This window comes from Haematobia irritans, chromosome 1 (assembly GCF_050003625.1).
Source record: "Haematobia irritans isolate KBUSLIRL chromosome 1, ASM5000362v1, whole genome shotgun sequence".
NCBI lineage: Eukaryota > Metazoa > Arthropoda > Insecta > Diptera > Muscidae > Haematobia > Haematobia irritans.
In genome coordinates, this window is record NC_134397.1 from 174215212 (window position 1) to 174231988 (window position 16777).

Here is a 16777-nt window from a genome sequence, read left to right on the forward strand (position 1 = left end):
CGTGTTTTACTCGACCACAATGATTCTTTTACAACTATCTTAAAATGCACTTTTTCTGATTGTTTGGAGGGTCCCTTATTGGCGTCGTTCTAAATTGATCTATAAAGGCACCTAATAATTGCACTCATGCGAAACATTTTTGTAGTAACTTGGCGTGGTACAACTTCTCAATAGTGACGGCGCTTTTCCGACGAGTTTTTGATGTCGTATATGATTGTTTTCGACGTAGTGGGGATTCTCAAAAGAGTCCTCAAATTCAAAAAATGTTGGCAGGGAATGGACTGAATAGTCTAAGTGAGCCTGATATATCGGGCTGCACCTAACCTAACCTAACCTAACCTAACATGGTGTTCTCACCAATCATGTTTTGGGGTTTGAGATGTTTTCCTTTTATAAGCACTTCAAAACGAGTCGTTTTCGCCATACTAAAAAACAAGTTCAAAACACAAGTTTTCCTCCAAAACATGTCAATTTTAGAATGTGAACCCACCTAATTTGGAATATACCCCGAATAACATACCCTATTCAAAATATATGTGAAAATATTGAAATAAGTTTCATAGAGAAAAAAAAGAATAAACAAAGGCTTTTAAGAACATGGACATGTGAAAATAACATGAAAATTTTTTTCCCTTTGCGCTCGCGGTAATTATTTGGACATAGGTTGCATATATGTGAATTTCGAGTAAATGTGAATTTCTAGTTTTCATGGTAAAGGTGAGTACTATGTTCGAGTTTTTCACCAAAACACTAAATTAAAAGTGCAAAAATATATATGAAGACGATAACATTTTTATCAAGTCTCTGCAAATTATGGATGGAAAAGAGCCAAGGAATTGGTTGCAAATAATTTTATATTTCTAAATTAGTTAATTAAAAAAGTAACCGTGAAAACAAGCTGGCTTGAAAACGGAACATAGTACTCAGCTTAATTGTTCAACTAAAACATCTCAACCCGGTTTGAACGGTGAACTCTTTTGGAAAAACGAATGAGGAAAACGAGTCGGTGGGAACATAGCATTAGTGTGTTTCACAACATAATGACTGTTTTAGCAATTGTAGTAAAAAAATAATTTCAAAAGCTTTATGCACACTCTGCATCATAATTGACGATAGTTTTGGTGCCATGGGATCAAATTCGGCATTGAAATGCTGATAGGATAGTATAAAAACTAAAAGATGCCGTTTTTAATATGATTGAAATAAATGTTATAGCAAAAACGAATAAACAAGGCTTTGAAGAACACATAATGTTTTTCCTTTGCGGTCGCGGTATTTATTTGCACTAACGTTGCATATATATTTGAATTTAAAGTAAATTGGAATTTCTGAAAATGTTGTTGAGTAAAGGTGGCTATTAAGTTCGAGTTTACCCGTCAAAATTAAATTGAATCTGTAGAAGCATAGCACTATAACTTTTACGGCAAATTTTGCTATAACTTGGTGGGGAATGATCCAAAGAAAAATTTGAAAAAGTACATTTTCTTTAAAATTAATTATTAAAGAAAAGTAATCATGACAACTTAATACTAGCCTTAAGGTTTGGTACTATGTTAATTTTTTGTCACCAAAACTCTAACAAACATTTAACATTTTTAAATTAAATGAATAAATACAGTAACCTTCAAGGCATATTAATTAAAGGTAAAGTCACGAGCAAACGTGTGTACACCCCATGATATTTAGAAAGTCAAACTAAAATGGCAGGTCACTTAAGTTGACATTTTTTGTATGTGTAGTGTTGTTGTATTGTAATATTTATGTACACAAAGAATGTAAACAAACCTACTAAACGTAAACAAAGCCTTTGACAAGATGAATGTCGATATTAGTCACCTGATTGCATGACTTTACCTCTTTAATATGCCTTGAGTAACCTTGAAAAGAAGCTGGTTTTCAGCTTGAAAACTGAACTTATGGTAGCAATTGAAATATGAAATTGCTTTTAAATTTTTTTGTTAATTTGTTTGTTTTTTTCCTTCATAAAGTTGAATTGGATTAAGTATTTGTTAACTGTGATAGGAATTTTAAATTGCTTTTTAATTTACTCTTATGTTCTTTTGTGATGTGTTTTTTTTTGGTAATAAAATTGCTTTAAACCAAATTGTCTTCATAATAAATTTTTTTTTTGGTGCTATAAATCAAAATATTTAAACAAACCCGAAAATTTCTTGATCCCGTAAAAAAAATCCGAGGTCCCTTGATTCAATATTTTCAAATCCTGAATCCCGTAATTTATAATACTCCATCCCGAGTGACAACCCTAATTATTATACTATTTGATTCTAATAGGAAACTGTTAATGTAACGACAATTTCATGTTTTTTTCTATGGAAGCGGCAACACTGTAAGCAGCTGTTTTTCTTTTTTCCAATTCTACATGTGCAAAATTAAATCAGCTGTTTTATTACCCAAAAAGAAGAAGAAAAAATCCGTTTTATTTTATAACATTTTTATATCAGCCTATTAATGAAATTAGTTATGAAATATCCAACAAATTATTTAAAATTACTCAACTTCAAACTACGTCAACATTCCCATATTGCGAGAAAATTAGTTCATACATCTAGCACCAGTGATCCACCAAAGTTGGAAATAAAATTCTCAAATGGGTGAGTTATTGCTAGTGATACAAGATGTTTTCTAGTTATAATAATATTTAAACATATTTCAGCCGCAATCTTCTTATGACAGCAGGCAAATATGCCCGTTTTGCCAATGCTACTGCAGTCTGTGAAATGGGTGATACTGCAGTTATGGTAACGGCGGTAGCCAAAAGTAAACCCACGCCCGGAACAAATTTTACTCCCCTTGTTGTTGACTATCGTCTGAAAACTGCAGCATCCGGACGTATTCCAACAAATTTTCTACGTCGAGAAATGGGACCTTCGGAAAAAGAAATACTATCAGCACGTTTAATAGATCGCTCAGTGCGTCCTTTATTCCCGTCTGAGTATAGAACAGAAACACAATTGGTATGCAATATGTTGGCTTTGGATTCCGTGTATTCTCCTGATGTTCTAGCACTAAATGCATCGTCACTGGCATTGAGTTTAAGTGATATACCATGGAATGGTCCCATAGGAGCAGTAAGGTAAAAATTCACATGTATGCACTTACGAAAATTTCATTGTCGTCTTTCAAATTAAAAGTGTGTTAAATTGGGAATGCCGTGAGATTGGAAAATGACAAAATCTCCCATAGAAACTAAATTTTGTGAAAATTTCCTATAGAAACGAAATTTTGTGAAAATTGCCTATAGAAATTAAATTTTGTGAAAATTTCCTATAGAAATGAAATTTTGTGAAAAATTCCTATAGAAATGAAATTTTGTGAAAATTTCCTATAGAAATGAAATTTTGTGAAAATTTCCTATAAAAATTAATTTTTGAGAATATTTCCTATAGAAATGAAGTTTTGTGAAAATTTCCTATAGAATTGAAATTCTTATAGAAATTAAATTTATTTATTTATTTATTCAAAAATTCTGTAATACAAAGCCAATAGAGGCCTATAAAAATATTACATCATAACAAAAATACTGAGCCATCGATATAAGGTAAACAAGTTAATACCTTAAACTAAGAAGAAACTAATTTAATTGGCTCCACAGCCGCAAGAGTAGTAGTGACTATTAAAATAGCGATGAAATAAGTGGAAATTGGTCCCATATACAGTGCAAGTCAACATAAAATCAATAACTTAAAATACATAGGAGTTACATAGAATATACCAAGTGTGTATGCAATAGATGAGATGTAAATCGTCCAAGAACCTTACAGTTTAGGTAGCACTAGCCATATATTCCATGAGTTTGAGACGAAATGCGTTATTACAATGAGAAAAAAATGCGTAGTTCTAGAGGCAATCGATTCCAACACCGAGCTATTCTGACCACAAAAGATCTAGCATAAATATTCCTCCTTATACGAGGAATAAATATCTGAACATTTCTAATAGAACGCGAAAAGGTAAAAGTAGAAACCAAATCTAAAGGTCTAGAAGTGTGGATGATGTTATAAAACAATAGGAGATTGCGATAATCAACAAATCTCCTAAACGAACATCCAAGGAATCGTACTACATATGCAGAAATGGAAGTTCTACGCCTTACATTATAAACAACGCGTACAATCACATTGACAATGCGCTTCAACTTAGAAAAATGTTGCAAGATAGTTCCAGAAACAACTTCAAGTCCATATAATACTAGGGACATCAATAGAGCATGAGCCAATTTAATTTTAACCGGAAGAGGCAAAAATAAGTTGGTCTCATAAATCCTGCGCAATGTCCCCCAAACTCTACCTGATACGGAATCGATATGATATTGAAAAGAAAGATCAGTATCAATTATTACACCCAAGCAACGATGCCTATCCACAATCTGAATCTCCTCCTGACCTAGGAAAATCCTAGGACATGCAAACGAACCTCTAGACGACCTAAATACCATAGCTCTGCTTTTCAACGCGTTCACTGTGAGATGGTTAATAGAAGACCACACCAGAAAGCGATCTAGACAGGAATTGATATCACTCTCAAAAATTTCAGATGAAGAACTAGAGCCATTAAATAGTAAGAAAATTTCATCAGCGAACATGAATGTCTTACAACTCCTGGAATCGGTATATCTATATAGGTCATTCACATATAAAATAAAAAGCAATGGACCCAAAACTGAGCCCTGAGGCACGCCCGAATAAAGCGGCAGAGTACCAGACTGAGCACCATTGAGAACAACAAATTGGGACCTATTACATAGATAGGAATATACAAGCCTGCAAGCAGAGGGAGAAAAATTGAACTCATCATTGAGTTTGGTAACCAATAGCAAATGATTAATAGAGTTGAATGCCTTGGATAGATCTAGTGACACAGGCGTACTCAATTTCCCATCATTAATTTCAGCCCGAATGGAATCAGTCAACGAAAGAAGCAAATGAAGCAAATTTTATAGGAAAAATTTCATTTCTATATGAAATTTTGTCAAAATTTCATTTCTATAGGAAATTTTGTCAAAATTTCATTTGTATAGGAAAATTTGTCAAAATTTCATTTCTATAGGAAATTTTGTCAAAATTTCATTTCTATAGGAAATTTTGTCAAAATTTCATTTCCATAGGAAATTTTGTCAAAATTTCATGTCTATAGGAAATTTTGTCAAAATTTCATGTCTATAGGATTTTTGTCAAAATTTCATTTCTAAAGGAAATTTTGTCAAAATTTCATTTCTAAAGGAAATTTTCCAAAAATTTAATTTCTATAAGAAATTTTCAAAAAGTTTTGTTTCTATAGGAAATTTTCACAAAGTTTCATTTCTATAGGAAATTTCGTCAAAATTTCATTTTTATAGGAAATTTTGTCAAAATTTCATTTCTATACGCAATTTTGTCAATATTTCGTTTCTATGGGAAATTTTGTCAAAATTTCATTTCCATAGAAAATTTTGTCAAAATTCCATTTCTATAGGGAATTTTGTCAAAATTTCATTTCTATAGGGAATTTTGCCAAATTTCATTTCTATAGGAAAATTTGTCGAAATTTCATTTCTAAAGGAAATTTTGTCAAAATTTCATTTCTATAGGAAATTTTGTCAAAATTTCATTTCTATAGGAAATTTTGTCAAAATTTCATTTCTATAGGAAATTTTGTCAAAATTTCATTTCTATAGGAAATTTTGTCAAAATTTCATTTCTATAGGAAATTTTGTCAAAATTTCATTTCTATAGGAAACTTTGTCAAAATTTCATTTCTATAGGAAATTTTGTCAAAATTTCATTTCTATAGGAAATTTTGTCAAAATTTCATTTCTATAGGAAATTTTGTCAAAATTTCATTTCTATAGGAAATTTTGTCAAAATTTCATTTCTATAGGAAATTTTGTCAAAATTTCATTTCTATAGGAAATTTTGTCAAAATTTCATTTCTATAGGAAATTTTGTCAAAATTTCATTTCTATAGAAAATTTTGTCAAAATTTCATTTCTATAGGAAATTTTGTCAAAATTTCATTTCTATAGGAAATTTTGTCAAAATTTCATTTCTATAGGAAATTTTGTCAAAATTTCATTTCTATAGGAAATTTTGTCAAAATTTCATTTCTATAGGAAATTTTGTCAAAATTTCATTTCTATAGGAAATTTTGTCAAAATTTCATTTCTATAGGAAATTTTGTCAAAATTTCATTTCTATAGGAAATTTTGTCAAAATTTCATTTCTATAGGAAATTTTGTCAAAATTTCATTTCTATAGGAAATTTTGTCAAAATTTCAGTTCTATAGGAAATATTTTCAAAATTTCATTTCTATAGGAAATTTTGTCAAAATTTCATTTCTATAGGAAATTTTGTCAAAATTTCATTTCTATAGGAAATTTTGTCAACATTTCATTTTTATAGGAAATTTTGTCAAAATTTCATTTCTATAGGAAATTTTGTCAAAATTTCATTTCTATAGGAAATTTTGTCAAAATTTCATTTCTATAGGAAATTTTGTCAAAATTGCATTTCTATAGGAAATTTTGTCAAAATTTCATTTCTATAGGAAAATTTGTCAAAATTTCCTTTCTATAGGAATTTTTCATATCTATTAAATTTCATAAATTACAATAACTTTTTTTGAAACCCTATCTTCATTTCAGATTAGGTCTTTGTGATGGTGAAATTATTGTTAATCCCACACGCAGAGAACTACAATCTTCGCAATTAGATTTGGTTGTAACAGCCACAAAACAAAATATGGTTGTAATGTTGGAAGGCAAAGGAAATGTTGTTTTGCAACAAGACATTCTCAAAGCAATAAAACATGGCACACGTGAAGCTCAAATTATAATTCAAGAAATTGAACGTTTGCAAAAAACTTATGGCAAAGAGAAACGGTCAATGGAAACTATTTCGAGGGTGGATGATGAAATCGTGAGTGCAGTTCGTAGTATGAGTGAAATGCGTTTACGGGAAATATTCCAAGATGGCAAACATGATAAAATATCGCGGGATGTTGCGGTTAATGATGTTCGCTCCAATGTTATTGACAAAGTGTGGTCAAGTTATCCCGACACCGAACCAGCATTAATTACCGAAGAATTCAATCGCTTATGCAAAACAATATTCAGAGAATTGATATTTGAAACCGAACAAAGATGTGATGGTCGAGATTATGATAGTCTGCGGAATATCAGCTGTCAAGTAAGTATAAGGGTTTGATATTGCTTCCTAAATAATGCGGTAAATATTTTTAGGTAGATTTGTATAAACCTTTACATGGTTCGGCATTGTTTCAAAGGGGCCAAACTCAAGTATTTTGTACAGTGGCTTTAGATTCACAAGAATCGGCTATGAAATTGGACACAGTGACTGCTTTGGAAAGGTATTAGTTATAAGGCATACTCAGACAAATATAGCTAAGCATTTTTCAAATTAATTTCAGTGGTCTTAAAGCCAAAAATTTCATGCTACACTATGAATTCCCTCCATATGCCACCGGTGAAGTAGGTCGTGTAGGAGCCGTTGGTCGCCGAGAACTTGGCCATGGGGCTTTGGCGGAAAAAGCTCTTGTTCCTACATTGCCAAATGATTTTCCTTTTACTGTAAGACTGACTTCTGAGGTTCTCGAATCAAATGGTTCCAGTTCTATGGCAACCGTTTGCGGTGGATCTTTGGCCCTTATGGATGCTGGTGTACCTGTGTCGGCTCCTGCTGCCGGAGTGGCCATTGGTCTGGTAACCAAATACGAAAATAATGACACAAAGCATTTACAAGATTATCGAATTCTAACGGATATTTTGGGTATTGAAGATTACATGGGAGACATGGATATGAAAGTGGCTGGCACGCGTAAAGGTTTTACAGCCATACAAGCTGATTTGAAAATTCCTGGAATTCCATTAAAAGTCGTTATGGAGGCGTTACAAAAAGCCACCGATGCTAAAACTAAAATATTGGATATAATGTCCGAGGCCATACGTGAACCACGAAAAGTAAAAAAGGAGTGTTGGCCAGTTACGGAACGTATTACAGTGGAACCACAACAGCGTGCCCAATTGATTGGTCCAGGTGGTTTAAATTTGAAAAAACTCTACATAGAAACAGGATGTACAGCAACGACTGAGGATGAGACAACATTTACACTATTCGCACCATCACAATCGGCTATGCATGAGGCCAAAGAAATGATTGATACGTTCCTTATTCCCAAAGAAAGAATACCCGATTTGGAATTTGGTGGCATTTATACGGCAAAAATTACAGAGCTGAGAGATACAGGTGTTATGGTGATATTGTATAATGGAATGCCTCCGGCCTTATTGCATAACTCACAATTGGATCAAAGAAAGGTATGTTAAAAGTTGGGATAACGATTGTAAGAACGTGTTTTAGAAACTACATTTCATTGTTATCCAAATTGACTTTTTATGGTTGTTTTACTTATATTGGGAATTCCAACACATATTTTGTTGCCACTCGTGCCAAAAAAAATTTGTAGGATAATTTTACCACAAATCTACAAAAAATATTTTTTTTTTAGAAATTGTTGTCCAAATTTTATTTCTAAAAAACATTTTGCAAAATTTTATTTCTTGCAAACATTTTTTGTCTATTTTTTATAGAAAATTTTTGCAAAATTTTATTTCTATAGAAAATTTTTGCAAAATTTTATTTCTATAGGAAATTTTTGAAAAATTTTATTTCTATAGGAAAATTTTGCAAAATTTTATTTCTGTAGAAAATTTTGCTTAAATTTTATTCCTAAAGAAAATTTTTGAAAAATTTTATTTCTATTGGAAATTTTTGCAAAATTTTATTTATTTTTTTTTTATTTTCCTATAGAAATAAAATTTTGAAAAATTTTATTTCTATAGGAAATTTTTGCAAAATTTTATTTCTATAGAAAATTTTTGCAAAATTTTATTTCTAAAGAAAATTTTTGCAAAATTTTATTTCTAAAGAAAATTTTTGCAAAATTTTATTTCTATAGCATATTTTTGCAAAATTTTAATTAAATAGATTTTTTTTGCAAAATTTTATTTCTATAAAGGAAATTTTTGAAAAATTTTATTTCTATAGAATATTTTTGCAAAATTTTATTTCTATAGCACATTTTTGCAAAATTTTATTTATTTTTTTTATTTTCCTATAGAAATAAAATTTTTCAAAATTTTATTTCTATAGGAAATTTTTGAAAAATTTTATTTCTATAGAAAATTTTTGCAAAATTTTATTTCTATAGAAATTTTTTGCAAAATTTTATTTATTTTTTTTTAATTTCCTATAGAAATAAAATTTTGAAAAATTTTATTTCTATAGGAAATTTTTGAAAAATTTTATTTCTATAGAAAATTTTTGCAAAATTTTATTTCTATAGAAAATTTTTGAAAAATTTTATTTCTATAGGAAATTTTTGGAAAATTTTATTTCTATAGAAAATTTTTGCAAAATTTTATTTCTATAGCATTTTTGCAAAATTTTAATTAAATAGAAATTTTTTGCAAAATTTTATTTCTATAAAAAATTTTTGTAAAATTTTATTTTTAAAGAAAATTTTTGCAAAATGTCATTTCTAAAAAAAAAAATTTTTTGCAAAATTTCATTTCCAAAGAAAATTTTTGCATAATTGTGCCTCTTAGTTGGAGAGGAATGTTTTTTCAAAATGTACCAAAATATCAAGAAATCTACTAATCACCAAACACTAAAAAAATTAAAAATTTTGGTAGAATTTTACCAACTATGGCAACCGTGATCTGGATCCCCATATTTTTTTAGTTAGCCATAGTGGACACATTATTCTTGAGGAACACCGTCCACACGTTTTCGTAGGCCATAAATTGGGAATCCCAAAAACATGTTTCAATATTGGCACTTAACCATTGTATAGAAGACTAAAAGATATATCCTTTACATATAAATGTTGATGGCCTTATATTGAGCCATATCGGACATTTTCCCCCGAGGATCACTGTCTCCACTTTTTTAGGCCATATATTGGAAATCCAAAAAAATATTTTGCAATATACGATTTCACCATCGAATAGAGGACCAAGAGTTCTAACTTTCTGATACATCGGGCTGCCACCTAACCTAACCTAACTTTCACATATAAATCTGGATGCTCATACTTTTCCATTTGGACCATCATTTTAAGAGCAATGCCTCAACTTTTTTGTATGCCTTGTATTGGGAATCCCAAACATATTTTCAATATCCGTTTTTACCATCGGATATAGAACTAAAAGATCTAGCTTGCACAAATAAAAAATGAATGCCCATATTTTTCCATAAGGTCACAGTCGTTACGTTTCTCTCAAGGAGCAGTGACTACAATTATTTATAGGCCATACGGATAGATGACTAAAAGATAAATGTTTCACATATTAATCTGGATGTCCATCTTTTTCCATTTAGCCATAGTTTCCTAAATTTTTACCATTTTTTCTTTCGTATGTACTTCGCATTTTTTCACATATAGATGGCGCTGAAACGAATATTCATATGCCGATTTATTTTCCTTTACATTCTTGAAAGTTATATTGTATTTTTATGTTCCCTTTTAAAGGTTCTTGACAAAAGGGAATTAGTCAAAATTCGACATTTGGGAAATTTTTCATAAACTCCAATTTTTTTTTTTAATATTAAATAATTCTATTTTAGGTCGCTCATCCCTCTGCGCTGGGCTTAGAAGTTGGTCAAGAAATTCAAGTGAAATATTTTGGCCGTGATCCTGTGTCTGGTTTTATGCGTTTATCACGTAAAGTTTTACAACCTACAGTCAGCCTTGTACGCAGTCTAAATAAATCAAATCCCGACGATGTTCAAAATGGTAACACACCAACCTCATAGTTAAGAAAAGAAAACATAAGAGTATGTTAATATTACAAAATAACATAAAATGAAATAATTTAATATTAATTATTATTTTAAGATTACTTAATAGTTGTTTTTGTTATTTTAATTTGCTGCATACAAATTAGAATGTGTATATAAAATATTCAGAGCTTTCCAAACCATTGGAAAGCGGAACAAATTTTAGAAAAGATGATTTCAAAAAATTAAATTGTTTCAATAGAAAATGAACCAAACAAATGATTAAACTTGTTCTTTAATTTAGTATGTAATTACTTTTCTTTTTGTATTTTAATTTTAAAGGGTTAAAGAAATCGGAAAATTTGAATTCTTGGCTGAAAAATGAAAAACTACAAGACTCAAGACTACATCACTAATAATCGGACATATTAGCAATTCCATTCCATTCGAAATTAATTCATTAAACAATCACATTAACACATTAGCAAGATTAGATGTGACATTAGCAAATATTACATTACAGAAGAAAAATAATTTTTTGGTAAGTTAATACCTCATTCACAATACAATACACTTCAAATATCCACTTTAAATAGATTTCAATTATCATTTGCTTTATAAAAAAAGGGATTGCAAATCCATTTTTTGTAGATTTCGTGCCTAATGTAAATGGACTATGGTATTTTATATAAAACTGAACCAAATCAATATTTAGATTAGTTATTTGTATTTTAATTTTTAAGGTTCAAAGAAATCAAAGGTTGAATTAAAGTTCGTGACCACAATCCGAAATATCAAATACAAGAACATCATTAAAAATCAATCACACTATCAATTTCATCCTGTCTTAACAAATTCATTTAACAATCAATCACATTACCACACAAAATACGATGATTCGACCACGTTAGCAACTAAACCATTACATTACAGCAGAGAATTTAATTTTTATGGTAAGTCAAGACTATTATCAAATGTCTAGTAGGAAAGAGTAGCTCCATTTTATCCTGAAAATTTACAAGTAAATAATTAAAAAAAAATTGTTAAAAAGTAACCACACCCAAATATTTAAATTAATTATTTTTATATATTAATTTTTAAGGGTCAAAGAAATAATGGTCAAAAATAGGTCGAATTAAATTTGTGGTCACAACCCCAAAATATTTTACGCAAGAAATAAAGAGAACATCCTAGGAAATCGAGCACACTATCAACTCCACCCAGTTTAAACAAATTAATTTAACAATCAATCACATTAAACACAATCTATAATTATTTGACTTCGTTAGAAATGGCCATTGCAATTGAAATACACAGTCTCACATAAGTTTACATACCCTTGAGGTTTTTACCTTATAACTAAACATGTTTCTTGTTGTTGTTTATAATCCAGACTAAAAACATCTTCTTGAAAATGGACAAATACTTTGTTTTTCAAATTAATTTACAAAATCAAAAGCATATATATGCATATTTTATTATATTTTAATAATTAAAGAAAATACAATTTCTTAAACCGTATGTAAACTTGTGTAAGACTGTGTATTAGCAAAATTGTAAATTACCGGCGAAATTTAACTTTTTGGGTAAGTCAAAAAGAATCATTAAATATGTATCATTTTATATATATTGAGAAGGTAATAATATTAAAAAATATTTAGTACGAAACGTTTAGCTCTTTGTTAGACTCTCCATATTTTCTGCCGAAAATGGTATTGAACTCATTACACATCGTATGCACGGTGTGTATGCTAACTAGGGGTATGAAAATGGGCCCCACGAAAATGAGCCCCAAAACCTTAATGAAACAAGGCCTCAAATGTGGGGCGACATTTCATAATGAATATCAGTCCCAACAAAATGTAACTAAAGCTGCAAATCGACCCCAAAAAGAAATTATGACTAATTTTCACTTTTGTTTTAAAATACCGTTTTAAAATGAACTCTAACTGATGGGAAAATATGAAGTTTTATGAAAATAATTTAATAAGTGCTACTTAGCACGAATCTCATGGGAATCGAGTTAGCCCACTTTGGACCCTGTTCATATGTCTTAAGCCAGGGTGAATGCAGTTAGCGGAAAATCCAAATCTGATGCGATACAATACTGTTCAGAACAACAAAAGTCTATAGTTGTCGCCATTGTCATATCCCAGAATTCTATAGAAATAAAATTATGACAAAATTTTCTATAGAAATAAAATTACGGCAAAAATTTCTATAGAAATAAAATTTTGACCAAATTTCCTACAGAAATGAAATTTTGACAACATTTCCTATAGAAATGAAATTTTGACAAAATTTCCTATAGAAATGAAATTTTCACAAAACTTCCTATAGAAATGAAATTTTGACAAAATTTCCTACAGAAATGAAATTTTGACAAAATTTCCTATAGAAATGAAATTTTGACAAAATTTTCTGTGGAAATAAAATTTTGACAAAATTTTCTATAGAAATAAAATTTTGAGAACATTTTTTATCGAAATAAAATTTTGGCAAATTTTTCTATAGAAATAAAATTTTGACGAAATTTTATATAGAAATGAAAAAATGAAAATTTTATATAGAAATAAAATTTTGACAAAATTTTCTATAGAAATAAAATTTTGACAAAATTTTCTATAGAAATAAAATTTTGACAAAATTGATTCGACCACGTTAGCAACTAAACCATTACATTACAGCAGAGAATTTAATTTTTATGGTAAGTCAAGACTATTATCAAATGTCTAGTAGGAAAGAGTAGCTCCATTTTATCCTGAAAATTTACAAGTAAATAATTAAAAAAATTGTTAAAAAGTAACCACACACAAATATTTAGATTAATTATTTTTATATATTAATTTTTAAGGGTCAAAGAAATAATGGTCAAAAATAGGTCGAATTAAATTCGTGGTCACAACCCCAAAATATTTTACGCAAGAAATAAAGAGAACATCCTAGGAAATCGAGCACACTATCAACTCCACCCAGTTTAAACAAATTAATTTAACAATCAATCACATTAAACACAATCTATAATTATTTGACTTCGTTAGAAATGGCCATTGCAATTGAAATATTAGCAAAATTGTAAATTACCGGCGAAATTTAACTTTTTGGGTAAGTCAAAAAGAATCATTAAATATGTATCATTTTATATATATTGAGAAGGTAATAATATTAAAAAATATTTAGTACGAAACGTTTAGCTTTTTGTTAGACTCTCCATATTTTCTGCCGAAAATGGTATTGAACTCATTACACATTGTATGCACGGTGTGTATGAAAATGGGCCCCACGAAAATGAGCCCCAAAACCTTAATGAAACAAGGCCTCAAATGTGGGGCGACATTTCATAATGAATATCAGTCCCAACAAAATGTAACTAAAGCTGCAAATCGACCCCAAAAAGAAATTATGACTAATTTTCACTTTTGTTTTAAAATACCGTTTTAAAATGAACTCTAACTGATGGGAAAATATGAAGTTTTATGAAAATAATTTAATAAGTGCTACTTAGCACGAATCTCATGGGAATCGAGTTAGCCCACTTTGGACCCTGTTCATATGTCTTAAGCCAGGGTGAATGCAGTTAGCGGAAAATCCAAATCTGATGCGATACAATACTGTTCAGAACAACAAAAGTCTATAGTTGTCGCCATTGTCATATCCCAGAATTCTATATAAATAAAATTATGACAAAATTTTCTATAGAAATAAAATTACGACAAAAATTTCTATAGAAATAAAATTTTGACCAAATTTCCTACAGAAATGAAATTTTGACAAAATTTCCTATAGAAATGAAATTTTGACAAAATTTCCTATAGAAATGAAATTTTCACAAAACTTCCTATAGAAATGAAATTTTGACAAAATTTCCTACAGAAATGAAAATTTGACAAAATTTCCTATAGAAATGAAATTTTGACAAAATTTTCTGTGGAAATAAAATTTTGACAAAATTTTCTATAGAAATAAAATTTTGAGAACATTTTTTATCGAAATAAAATTTTGGCAAATTTTTCTATAGAAATAAAATTTTGACGAAATTTTATATAGAAATGAAAAAATGAAAATTTTATATAGAATTAAAATTTTGACAAAATTTTCTATAGAAATAAAATTTTGACAAAATTTTCTATAGAAATAAAATTTTGACAAAATTTTCTATAGAAATAAAATTTTGACGAAATTTTCTATAGAAATACAATTTTGACAAAATTTTCTATAGAAATAAAATTTTGACAAAATTTTCTATAGAAATAAAATTTTGACAAAATTTTCTATAGACATAAAATTTTGACAAAATTTTCTATAGAAATAAAATTTTGACAAAATTTTCTATAGAAATAAAATTTTGAGAAAATTTTTTATCGAAATAAAATTTGGCAAAATTTTCTATAGAAATAAAATTTTGACGAAATTTTATATAGAAATAAAATTTTGACAAAATTTTCTATAGAAATAAAATTTTGAGAAATTTTTTTATCGAAATAAAATTTGGCAAAACTTTCTATAGAAATAAAATTTTGACGAAATTTTATATAGAAATAAAATTTTCTATAGAAATGAAATTTTGACAAAATTTTCTATAGAAATAAAATTTTGTAAAAATTTTCTATAGAAAAATATTTTTACAAAATTTTCTATAGAACTACAATTTTGACAAAATTTTCTATAGAAATAAAATTTTGACAAAATTTTATTTTTATAGAAATAATTTCTATAGAAAATAAAATTATGATAAAATTTTCTATATAAATAAAATTTCGATAAAATTTTCCACAGAAATTAAATTTTGACAAAATTCTATAGCAATAAAATTTTGACAAAATTTTCTATAGAAATAAAATTTTGACAAAATTTTCTATAGAAATAATATTTTGACAAAATTTTCTATAGAAATAAAGTTTTGACCGAATTTTCTATAGAAATAAAATTTTGACAAAATTTTCTACAGAAATAAAATTTTGACAACATTTTCTATAGAAATAAAATTTTGACAAAATTTTCTATAGAAATAAAATTTTGACAAAATTTTCTATAGAAATAAAATTTTGACAAAATTTTCTATAGAAATAAAGTTTCGACCAAGTTTTCTATATAAATAAAATTATGACAAAATTTTCTATAGAAATAAAATTTTGACAAAATTTTCTATAGAAATAAAATTTTGACAAAATTTTATTTTTATAGAAATAATTTCTATAGAAAATAAAATTATGATAAAATTTTCTATATAAATAAAATTTCGATAAAATTTTCCACAGAAATTAAATTTTGACAAAATTCTATAGCAATAAAATTTTGACAAAATTTTCTATAGAAATAAAATTTTGACAAAATTTTCTATAGAAATAATATTTTGACAAAATTTTCTATAGAAATAAAGTTTTGACCGAATTTTCTATAGAAATAAAATTTTGACAAAATTTTCTACAGAAATAAAATTTTGACAACATTTTCTATAGAAATAAAATTTTGACAAAATTTTCTATAGAAATAAAATTTTGACAAAATTTTCTATAGAAATAAAGTTGCGACCAAGTTTTCTATATAAATAAAATTATGACAAAATTTTCTATAGAAATAAAATTTTGACAAAATTTTATTTTTATAGAAATAATTTCTATAGAAAATAAAATTATGATAAAATTTTCTATATAAATAAAATTTCGATAAAATTTTCCACAGAAATTAAATTTTGACAAAATTCTATAGCAATAAAATTTTGACAAAATTTTCTATAGAAATAAAATTTTGACAAAATTTTCTATAGAAATAATATTTTGACAAAATTTTCTATAGAAATAAAGTTTTGACCGAATTTTCTATAGAAATAAAATTTTGACAAAATTTTCTACAGAAATAAAATTTTGACAACATTTTCTATAGAAATAAAATTTTGACAAAATTTTCTATAGAAATAAAATTTTGACAAAATTTTCTATAGAAATAAAGTTGCGACCAAGTTTTCTATATAAATAAAATT

At 27.7% G+C, this 16777-nt stretch overlaps 1 protein-coding gene across 3 annotated transcripts; it reads left to right on the forward strand.

Moving 5' to 3' along the window:
- Positions 1 to 2405: 2405 nt before the first annotated feature.
- On the forward strand, positions 2406 to 11719 carry PNPase (polyribonucleotide nucleotidyltransferase 1). 3 transcript variants are annotated; one of them, XR_012718268.1, is made up of 8 exons: positions 2406 to 2612; positions 2675 to 3094; positions 6642 to 7185; positions 7239 to 7366; positions 7427 to 8333; positions 10645 to 10854; positions 11140 to 11338; positions 11541 to 11719. XR_012718268.1 is itself a non-coding variant. In XM_075292163.1 (7 exons), the coding sequence occupies exons 1-6, from the start codon at positions 2470 to 2472 to the stop codon at positions 10831 to 10833; spliced, it is 2331 nt and encodes a 776-aa protein (XP_075148278.1). In that variant the 5' UTR covers positions 2406 to 2469; the 3' UTR covers positions 10834 to 10854; positions 11140 to 11365. The 3 variants fall into 3 exon arrangements, 2 of the variants coding, with proteins under 2 accessions (XP_075148278.1, XP_075148276.1); XM_075292163.1 differs by lacking the exon at positions 11541 to 11719 and having other exon boundaries at positions 11140 to 11365; XM_075292161.1 differs by lacking the exons at positions 11140 to 11338; positions 11541 to 11719 and having other exon boundaries at positions 10645 to 11076.
- The last annotated feature ends 5058 nt before the right edge of the window (positions 11720 to 16777 follow it).

Coding starts and splice junctions, on each gene's coding strand:
- PNPase (XM_075292163.1), top strand. CDS start 2,470: ATGAAATTAGTTATGAAATATCCAACAAATTATTTAAAATTACTCAAC. Junction 2,613..2,674: donor GAAATAAAATTCTCAAATGG/GTGAGTTATTGC, acceptor AACATATTTCAG/CCGCAATCTTCTTATGACAG. Junction 8,334..10,644: donor CACAATTGGATCAAAGAAAG/GTATGTTAAAAG, acceptor ATTCTATTTTAG/GTCGCTCATCCCTCTGCGCT.